Source organism: Salvelinus fontinalis, unplaced genomic scaffold (genome assembly GCF_029448725.1).
Source record: "Salvelinus fontinalis isolate EN_2023a unplaced genomic scaffold, ASM2944872v1 scaffold_0584, whole genome shotgun sequence".
NCBI lineage: Eukaryota > Metazoa > Chordata > Actinopteri > Salmoniformes > Salmonidae > Salvelinus > Salvelinus fontinalis.
In genome coordinates this window covers 41,413-52,794 of record NW_026600793.1, presented here as the reverse complement: position 1 = coordinate 52,794, position 11,382 = coordinate 41,413, and the positions used below count along the sequence as shown (strand labels likewise).

Genomic DNA, 11,382 nt, shown 5'->3' with positions numbered 1-11,382 from the left:
TGCGCGGGCTTTGTCCTAAAGCAGGCCGGCAGCCTGGGAAAACAGGACACTATCATTCATCACACCTTGTCACTCTTTTGCAGTAAAATCTCATAACCCAAGGAGTTCTCTGCAGCTACCACCACAACATCTATTTTCTGTGATTTATGTTCCAGTTCTGCAGTATAGTTGATAACCATGACTATGAATGCTAAGAAACCAACCTTACTGAAACACGTGTTATTCCTATCACTCTCTATTGGCCTCGGCATACTCACAGGGAGCCTCTCAGGATCTCTCGAAACTGGACCCATCTTCCTCTACTACTCTCTTCACTGCCTATGAAGATACCTTCATAGAAAATGACTCAAGTAAAAGTGAAAGTCACCTAGTAAAATATTACTTGAGTTGTCTAAATGTATTCGGTTTTAAATATACTGAAGTATCAAAATTAAATGTAATTGATCAAATATACTTAAGTAGCAAAAGTAGAAATCATTTCAAATTCATTATATTAAGCAAACCAGATCAGATGGTACCATTTTCGTGTTTTTTTATTTGATTACGGATAGCCAGTGTCACACTCCAACACTCAGACATAATTTACAAATGAAGCATTTGTGTTTAGTGAGTGTGCCAGATCAAAGGCAGTAGGGATGCCCAGGGATGTTCTCTTGATAAGTGTGTGAATCAGACAATTGTTCTTTCCTGCTAATCATTCAAAATCTAACGAGTACTTTTGGGTGTCAGGGAAAATGTATGGAGTAAAGAGTACATTATTTTCTTTAGGAATGTAGTGAAGTGAAAGATGTCGAATATATTAATAGTAAAGTAAAGATACCCCCAAAAATGACTTGAGTAGTACTTTCACATAGTTTTACTTTAGTTCTTTACACCACTGGATAATGGCCGACATCGAAACTCTCATTGGGTTAATGAGGCAAATAATCACACCTGTGACAGGTCCTTTAAAAGGAGAGGTGGAAGAAGTAGACTATAACTCACAGACAACAGAGAGACAACCAGTGAATCCCGTGGAAGAGTGCAGAAGGTGAGATTGTGACATTATTTAACAGAAAATAGCAAACATAACAACAGCATTGATTCAAGGCAAAAATAGCGATAACGTATAAACCACCAAAATATATTAATTGTTTCACTAACCTTCTCAGAATTCTTCAGATGACAGTCCTGTAACATCATATTACACAATGCATATAGAGTTTGTTCGAAAATGTGCATATTTAGCGGCACAAATCGTGCTTATACAATGAGAATAGTGTCCATAACGTCAAGCAATCTGTCCGGCGCCATCTTGTAAAGGCACCTATTCTTATCGAAAACTATTCATAAACTTGACAAAAAAAATACAGGTTGGACAGCAATTGAAAGACAAATTAGTTCTTAATACAATCGCTGAATTACATTTTTAAAATGAACCTTACTGCGCAATACAGGCTGCGATAACGCAAGGCTACACTGCAGGAAATGGCGTCTTATGCATTTGACATTTTTCAACAGAACAATGAATTATCAGCATAAATAGTTCTTACTTTTCGATGAACTCCCATCAGAATCTTGGGAAAGGTGTCCTTTGTCCAAAAGAATCGTTGCTAGGTTGGAGAACGTCGTCTTCAACGTTGCAATTAGCAGTAAACAATAGCCATGTGGGCCAGAGATACCCAACTTCCTACAACGTCACGAAAATAAATACCCGAAAATCGCTATATACTGACATAAACTGATATAATTCGGTTTAAAATAACAACATTACGATGTCTTCAACACCTATATCGAATAAAAACAGAGCCGGATATATCTAGGAGCTAAAACGGGAGCTTCTAAAATGACATGCCAAGACCCTCCCTGCGTCAGAGCGAAGAGTGGAAAGATGGGACACTTCGGTTCCAAGCAACTTATAACCTTTGGGAACTACGTAGAAACTCCATTTCAACTCTCCCTATTCGCTGACACCCAGTGGAAGGCGTATGCAGTGCATCTCAACCAATAGAGGACAGGCAAATTAATACACAGGTCTCAGAACAGCCAGCAAAATTCTGCATTCTGACATACACATAGGAAAAAAGTCGAGTTCTGTTTCACCCACAGATATAATTAAAATACCCAGCTACAATAAATGCAGCCTCAGGATGAACGGTTTCCATTCAGTATAGAGTCCAGTGAAGTTCCTTGATGGCCGTCTTGGTATTTGCTTGATGGGGAATGTACATAGCTGTGACTATAACTGACGAGAATTCTCTTGGTAGGTAAAATGGCAGCCATTTGATTGTATGGAATCCTAGGTCGAGTGAGCAGAAGGACTTGAGTTCCTGTATGTTGTTCTGATTACACCATGAGTCGTTAATCATGAAGCATACACCCCCGCCCTTCCTCTTCCCAGAGAGGTGTTTATCTCTGTCGGCCCGATGCTTGGAGATGTCACGTTCTGACCATAGTTCTTTTGTATTTTCTTTGATTTAGTGTGGTCAGGGCGTGAGTTGGGTGGGTATAGTCTAGTTTTTCTGTTTCTATGTGGGGTTTCTTGTTTGGCCTGATATGGTTCTCAATCAGAGGCAGGTGTTAGTCATTGTCTCTGATTGGGAACCATATTTAGGTAGCCTGTTTTCTGTTGGGTTTTGTGGGTGGTTGTCTTCAGTCGTTGTGTGTCTGCACCAGATAGAACTGTTTCGGTTTTCACTTTGTTGTTTTTGTATTTTGAGTTGTTCACTTCATTAAATAAGATGAACAATTACCACGCTGCGCATTGGTCCTCTGATCCTTCAAACTTCTCCTCCTCAGACGAGGAGGAAGACGACAACTGTTACAGGAGAAGCCCGGTGGCTGAACTGATTCCGACGACATATCCCGATAGAGCCAGGTTTCCGTGAAACAGAGAATGTTACAATCTCTGATGTCTCTCTGGAAGGGAACCCTTGCTCGAATTTCGTTGACATTGATGTCAAGAGACTGGACATTGGCTAGTAGTATACTCGGGAGCGGTGGGCGACGTCTACTGAGCCTGACCAGGTGGCCTCTTTGCTGTTTTTGGGTCGGCTACTGGAATTAGATCCATTGTCCTGGGTGGTGGTCCGAACAGACATTCCGCTTCGGCAAAGTCGAATTCTTGGTCGTAGTTTTGATACGTTGACGTTGCTCTTATATCCAATAGTTCTTCCCGGCTGAATGTAATGAGACTATAGATTTCCTGGTGTAACAATAGAAGAAATAATACATTACAAAACAATACTGCATAGTTTCCTAAGAACTCGAAGCGAGGCGACCATCTCCATCGGCGCCATCTTCACAGGTGCGCCTTGTCCATTTGTGGAATTACTGTACTCCTTATTGCGTTTGAGCCAATCTGTTGTGTTGTGACATAGTAGGGGTGGTATACAGAAGTTAGCCCTATTTGTTAAAAGACCCAAGTTTATATTGTGGCAAGAACAGCACAAATTAGCAAAGTGAAATGACAGCCAATCATTAATTTAAGACACGAAGGTCAGTCAATGTGGAACATTTCAAGAACTTTGAAAGTTTCTTCAAGTGCAGTTTCAAAAATGAAGCGCAATGATGAACCATGCTCTCATGAGCATTGCAACAGGAAAGGAAGACCGAGAGTTACATTCGATCAATCAATCAAATGTATTTATAAAGCCCTTTTTACATCAGCAAATGTCACAAAGTGCTATACAGAAACCAAGACTAAAACCCCAAACAGCAAGCAATTTAGATGTAGAAGCACGGGGGCTAGGAAAAACTCCATAGAATGGCAGGAACCTAGGAGAGACCTAGAGAGGAACCATGCTCTGAGGGGTGGCAGGTCCTCTTCTGAACAGTTGAAACTGGAGCAGCAGCACGACCATATGGACTGGGGACAGCAAGGAGTAGGAGTCGTCAGGCCAGGTAGTGCTGAGGCATGGTCCTCAGTCTCACCTTCTCGAGAGAAGGGAAAGAGAAAGAAAGAGAGAATTAGAGGGAGCATACTTAAATTCACACAGGACACCTGATAAGACAGGAGAAATACTCCAGATATAACAGACTGACCCTAGCCCTCGGACACAAACTACTGCAGCATAATTACTGGAGGCTGAGACAGGAGGGGTCGGGAGACACAGTCCGACTATACCCCCGGACAGGGCCAACCAGGCAGTATATAACCCCACCCAATTTGCCAAAGCACAGCCTCCAAACCACTAGAGGGATATCTTCAACCACCAACTTACTACCCTGAGACAATGCCGAGTATAGCCCACGCATATCTCCACCACGGGCCGAACCCGAGGGGGGCGCCAACCCAGACAGGAAGATTACTTCAGAGACTAAATCCACTCAAGTGATTCACCCCTCCTAGGGACGGCATGGAAGAGCACCAGTTAGCAAGTGACTCAACCCCCATAATAGGGTTAGAGGCAGAGATTCCCAGTGGAGAGAGGGGAACCAGCCAAGCAGAGACAGCAAGGGTGGTTCATCGCTCCAGTGCCTTACTGTCAGCTTCACACCCCTCGGCCAGACTACACCCAATCATTGGACCTAGTGAAAAGATGAGTCGTCAATAAAGACTTAAAGGTCAAGACCGAGTCTGCGCCTGTCACATGGATAGGCACACCATTCCATAAAAATTGAGCTATATAGGAGAATGCCCTGCCTCCAGCTGTTTGCTTAGTAAATCTAGGGACAATAAGGAGGCCTGCGTCTTGTGACCGTATTGTACGTGTAGGTATGTACGGCAGGACCAAATCGGAAAGAGAGAGGAATAAGCCCATGTAATGCTTTGTAGGTTAGCAGTAAAACGGTACAGTTTTATTTGAGATGACACTATAACCATCATGATTAATTGTCAGATCCAACAGAAGATCTCTTTGTTTCTAGGGACCTAGAACTAGCATCTCTGTTTTGTCTGAGTTTCAAAGTATAACATTTGCTGCCATCCAGTTCCTTATGTCTGAAACATAGGTGTCCAGGGAGGGCAATTTTGGGGCTTCACCATGTTTCATCTAAATGTACAAATGTGTATCGTCCGCCAAGCAGTGAAAGTTAACATTATGTTTCCGAATGACATCACCAAGAGGTAATATATTATATATATATATATATAAAGTGAAAACAATAGAGATCCTAAAACGGAAACTTGAGGAACACCGAAATATACAGTTGATTTGTCAGAGGACAAACCATCCACAGAGACGAACCGATATCTTTCCGACAGATAAGATATAAACCAGGACAGAACTTGTCCGTGTAGATCAATTTGGGTTTCCAATCTCTCCAAAAGAATGTGGTGATCTATGGTATCAAAGCAGCACTAAGGTGTAGGTGTAACCGATGTGAAATGGCTAGCTAGTTAGCGGTGGTGTGCGCTAATAGCGTTTCAATCGGTGACGTCACTCGCTTTGAGACCTTGAAGTAGTGGTTCCCCTTGCTCTGCAAGGGCCGCGGCTTTTGTGGAGCGATGGGTAACGATGCTTCGTGGGTGACTGTTGTTGATGTGTGCAGAGGGTTCCTGGTTCGCGCCCGGGGCGAGGGGACGGACTAAAGTTAAACTGTTACATAGGAACACGAGGACAGAGGAAGAACCATGGTCTCACACCATTAAAAGGTCATTTACCATCTCCACGAGTGCAGTCTCAGTGAGTTGGACCACAGAGTTAAGAAAAGCAACCAACAAGTGCTCAGCATATGTGGGAACTCCTTCAAGACTGTTGGAAAAGCATTCCAGGTGAAGCTGGTTGAGAGAATGCCAAGAGCGTGCAAAGCTGTCATCAAGGCAACTTTGAAGTATCTCAAATATAACATATATTTTGAAATATACCATATATTTTGATTTGTTAAACACTTTTGTTTACTACTTGATTCCATATGTGATATTTCATAGTTTTGATGTCTTCACTGTTATACTACAATGTAGAACATAGTAAAAATGAAGAAAAACCTTTGAATGAGTAGGTGTGTCCAAACTTTTGACTCGTGCTGTATTTATAAACTTTCCTAATATTAAGAACATTGCTTATTCCCAACAGGAGTATAGCCTACCTGGCTGGCATGAAAATGAAACAAGGGAAAATAATCCTCCATTCGCTATTTAAGTGCATAGATTAAATGTATTTTTCCCCTGCCCGATTCGAGTCAGGTGCAAGATAATTGTCCTTTCTAAATCAAAACAAATGTCACAACTATTTTTTAGTACATGTAAAGACAAGATTAAATCAAGAATAGTCTGATGGGTGACAATATTAGCCCATCACTTGGGAATGATGCCCAGTGTAAGGCAAGAAGCAATGCATAACTTTTTTTTGCAACTTTTTCAAATCATAGTGCCACACCTCATGTAGCCTAGCCAATAGGCCTATATGTTTTGATAAGGTTTGTGTAGCCTGGCAAAAGTCAACCCAGCACAGGACAAAACATTATTTGGGGTTGTTTGTACTGTCGAAGCTTATATATAAAATAGGATCATGTAGAAGGGAAATCACCACAAGAGGAAGTCACCATGATGTCATATTCAGTCTAAATCACAATCAAGTGAAATCCATCTGTTGGTAAAGTGCATAAAAACAATCTGAGAAGTGGCTCTGCTTTAAACACACTGTCCATGTGATACCTTAGATTCTCACCCATACAGCAGCTTTAAATAATGTAATGATTAACTCCACAACGTGTCTCTGGGAGCACTGGTATTCAGCTAGCAAGAAGCTAACATCCGCATGTCAATCCAAAGTAACGTTGGACCCATGATGGATTTCAGTAGCCCTCCAGTGTAATTGCTTACTCTTACACGCTGCGCATGTACAATCCCATAACTGCTTGCACACCTTATTTATGAATCTCTTAAAGGGACAGTGCCATCTAGTGGATATAAATGAATACAACTATGCCATTTATTAACAACCTGGCTACATTTGTATTACAACTAAAGTGGCCAAATAACCTCTTTACAATGAGTGTAGAGCCTAACTGGCATGCACATGCAGCGCATGAATTTCACGTTTGGGGAAGATCATTTTCACCCCAAAAATATAATTTTATAACAAAAGCATTAAATGCATAATCATACTATGGGGTTGGCTGAGTCCTATTGGGTGGACTGTCCTAGTGCGTTAGCTGAGAACTACTGCGTAGGCTGACTAGTACTGCGTGGGCTGTGTCCTAGCACGTGAGCTGAGTTCTACTGCGTGGGCTTTGTCCTACAGCAGGCTGGCAGCCTGGGAAAACAGGACACTATCGTTCATCACACCTTGTCACTCTTTTGCAGTAAAATCTCATAACCCAAGGAGTTCTCTGCAGCTACCACCACAACATCTATTTTCTGTGATTTATGTTCCATTTCTGCGGTACAGTTGATAACCATGACTATGAATGCTAAGAAACCAACCTTACTGAAACACGTGTTATTCCTATCACTCTCTATTGGCCTCGGCATACTCACAGGGAGCCTCTCAGGATCCCTCGAAACTGGACCCATCTTCCTCTACTACTCTCTTCACTGCCTATGAAGATACCTTCATAGAAAATGACTCAAGTAAAAGTGAAAGTCACCTAGTAAAATATTACTTGAGTAGTCTAAATGTATTCGGTTTTAAATATACTGAAGTATCAAAATTAAATGTAATTGATAAAATATACTTAAGTAGCAAAAGTAGAAATCATTTCAAATTCATTATATTAAGCAAACCAGATCAGATGGTACCATTTTCGTGTTTTTTTATTTGATTACAGATAGCCAGTGTCACACTCCAACACTCAGACATAATTTACAAATGAAGCATTTGTGTTTAGTGAGTGTGCCAGATCAAAGGCAGTAGGGATGACCAGGGATGTTCTCTTGATAAGTGTGTGAATCAGACAATTTTTCTGTCCTGCTAATCATTCAAAATCTAACGAGTACTTTTGGGTGTCAGGGAAAATGTATGGAGTAAAAAGTACATTATTTTCTTTAGGAATGTAGTGAAGTGAAAGATGTCGAATATATTAATAGTAAAGTAAAGATACCCCCAAAAATGACTTGAGTAGTACTTTCACATAGTTTTACTTTATTTCTTTACACCACTGGATAATGGCCGACATCGGAACTCTCATTGGGTTAATGAGGCAAATAGTCACACCTGTGACAGGTCCTTTAAAAGGAGAGGTGGAAGAAGTAGACCATAACTCACAGACAACAGAGAGACAACCAGTGAATCCTGTGGAAGAGTGCAGAAGGTGAGATTGTGACATTATTTAACAGACTAGCTGCCCCTTAATCTTATGTGTCCCCGGTCAAATGTAATGCACTATATAGGTCCCCATTTTGTAGAGTGACACCTACCCCCCCCTGAAATTAAGAGCATAGACTAACAGTTACCTTTGCAGTAAATGGGTAGTCTCTGACTAGATCTAGGATGATTCCCTATGTAGTGCACTGTGGGCCTTTGTCAAAGGTGGTTCACTACAAACGGAATGAGGAGCCATTTGGAAAGGATCCATATTCCTGTGTGCCAGGCTTATCTATCGTATGTGGTTGAAGAGATGTTACCGGAGTTTTGGCAATAGCTTAGTAGTGCCGTGTTGCCCGTACTCGGTTCTTGGGGTCCTCTGGACTGGGTGTAGGAAATGCTGCCTCAGCCGTTGTTTAAGTTTTGTACTTAACACAGGGTTTCCATAACCTCTCCTCTAGTACCAACAGCCATTCCAGATTTAAAATGCTCTCTTTCTCTCTCAGGAGACTATCACAATGGCGATATTGACCATCATTCTGCTTGTCAGCACAGCTTTTGCTCTGGGAGGTAAGAGTGACATACCTCACACTTACTCACCAACATTTTAATAAAACATTAGTGGGTGTTGCTCTGTCCTATTCACACACGTAGGTATTAATGTTTCTTTTCATAACCCGTTGTCCCTTGGACACCCTCTGAGGGCAGCCATTATCAACTGTGACACTGGAGAATTTAAGGTTTGGTTTTGCTCAAGGGCACAGACATATTTCAACTTGTCATCTCAGGGATAAAAACTAGCAACCTTTCAGTTACTGGCCCAACTCTCTAACTGCTAGTCTACCTGCCACTCCTCGAGTTCCAGAGATGTATATTGGTGTCTAGATGCTGGCCTGAGGTATTCTGATATGAACTGTTTGATCATTCAACTGGATGTATGATTGGATTGTCTAGCAACTATCAGGAAATAACACTGATACAATTTACCCCCACTTTCAGTCTTTGTTTCATCAGCTGTTATACAAAAGACAGAAATGGAATTTTGCCTGCATAGGGCTTTTAAAAAAGTAGCACAATTTCAGTATTTAGCTAGTTAGTACGTAGGTTACTTCTGAAGTGGAACCCTAATCCGTATAAACTACTTCTGACCAGGGGGAGTAGGGTCCCAAATGGGACGCAGCCCAAGATTCCGGAATGTATGTCCAGCAATGTGTATTATGTCCATACATTTTGTCCACATTACAATGTTTGTTACCTGTGTCCAGATGCTACGATACGACCCAAGACCCCATGTGAGCGTGCTAGAGATGCCGCGACACATGGCCCAATTGGAGCCTACATCCCAACGTGTGACGCCGCAGGACAATACACCCCTAAGCAATGTTGGGGCTCTGCAGGTGAACACGGACGCACATACACACTAAATTCAGTTGAATGTGACACTTCAATGTGTTAGTGTAATATGTCTATTGTTTATGGAACATGTCTATTTCTGGTAGGTTACTGTTGGTGTGTGACCAGTACCGGACAGAAGATCCAGGGTACTGAGACTCCACCAGGCACTGCTCCAATCAACTGTTCCACCAAGGTGTATATGCATACTCATTCACTAAATGTTACTACTTTGCAGCTGATTCTGGATGTTGATGTTATGTCTGTAATTGTAGGTGAAAGGCGTTGGAATGAAGATGTTGGAAAGAAGACGTTGAAATGATTGACAGTTGTCTTTACTGTACTACAGGAACTGATTCACATCCCATATAAACAGATTAAATGGTTGAATTACTTACTTTATTGTTGGTGTGATAAATTGTGCAGGATATCTGAACCAATCCATTTCTGGGAAATAGAGGAAGTAGGACTGTTATGGTGACTGTATTACCACTACATTGGCGGTTACAGGACAATAAGGCAATGAAATACCACGTGACCATGGAGTAATTGGGCTTCTCCAAGCTCTGATGCTGGTAAAGGTCATTAGTAGTCTACCACACTTGTTAGCTGCCTGGTACTCAGCACTCTATTGTCCCTCTAGTCACTCTGACATCATTGCAAATGTAATTTGAAAATCTAAATCACTTCATGGGTTCATGTTGGCCAACATTTCTATAAGCTATGCAATTGGGTGAGAACAGCCTGATGGCTTCTATTAAAAAGAGGAGGATCCCATCAGCTTCTACAGGCTAAAAATACTATATCAACAGTACCAGGCAAGTTTTAACACACCTACTTGTTCCAGGGTTTTCAGTTATAATATGTTCTACATTGTGGAATAGTCAATTATGGAATCATATCTTAAACAAATCAAACTATATTGAGATTCTTCAAAGTAGCCACCCTTTGCCTTTACAGCTTTGTACACTCCTAGCATTCTCTCAGCCAGATTCGTGAGGTGGTCACCTGGAATGCATTTCAATTAACTCAACATTTTTTTGACACATGCTAATTTTAGTGTGTAGCAATACTAGTTCCGACAGTGTAGTATTATCTATCAATTCCCCAACTACCTTATACAAATATCTAAAGGTGTGAATATGTACATAAGTATATGGCCGAGAACATAGACAAGGTGTAAAATACATGTGATAAAAGTAATGTAAACAGAGGCATTGTTTAAAGTGGTCAGTGTTTGGGTCTCAATGTAGGCAGCAGCCTCTGAGTTAGTGATTGCTGTTGAGCAGTCTGATGTCCTTGCAATAGAAGCTGTTTTTCAGTCTCTCGGTCCAAGCTTTGATGCACCTATACTGACCTTGCCTTCTGGATGGTAGCTGTGTGAACAGGCAGTGGCTCGGGTGGTTGATGTCCTTGATTTTTTTGGCCTTCCTGTGACATCGGGTGCTGTAGGTGTCATGGAGGATAGGTAGTTTGCCCCCGGTGATGCGTTGTGCAGACCGCATCACCCTGTGGATAGCCTTGCGGTTGAGGGCGGTGCAGTTGCCGTACCAGGCTGTGATACAGCCCGACAGGATGCTCTCGTTGGTGTACGTTTATCATATTTTTACAGGGACAGTGCACATTAATCAACGTTTCAGTAAAAGTGACGGTTTTAGCCAGCTGGCTAATTTTCAACCGCAGTCCCTGGGCAGGTTATTAAAAACAATTACAATATAGAAAATCATTGAGCAGTGAGCACACGCAGAGCAACATAGGGCAAGACATAGCATACAGACAGAGCAACATAGGATAAGCAAGATGTAGCATTCAGACAGCAGCA

At 41.7% G+C, this 11,382-nt stretch overlaps 1 protein-coding gene across 2 annotated transcripts; it reads left to right on the top strand.

Annotated features, from left to right (window-relative positions):
* Positions 1-996: 996 nt before the first annotated feature.
* On the top strand, positions 997-9,957 carry LOC129846548 (equistatin-like). Of its 2 annotated transcripts, none has more exons than XM_055914489.1 (5): positions 997-1,030; positions 8,675-8,738; positions 9,434-9,565; positions 9,668-9,756; positions 9,836-9,957. In XM_055914489.1, the coding sequence occupies exons 2-5, from the start codon at positions 8,687-8,689 to the stop codon at positions 9,875-9,877; spliced, it is 315 nt and encodes a 104-aa protein (XP_055770464.1). In that variant the 5' UTR covers positions 997-1,030; positions 8,675-8,686; the 3' UTR covers positions 9,878-9,957. The 2 variants fall into 2 exon arrangements, with proteins under 2 accessions (XP_055770464.1, XP_055770463.1); XM_055914488.1 differs by lacking the exon at positions 997-1,030 and adding an exon at positions 8,097-8,175.
* Positions 9,958-11,382: the final 1,425 nt, after the last annotated feature.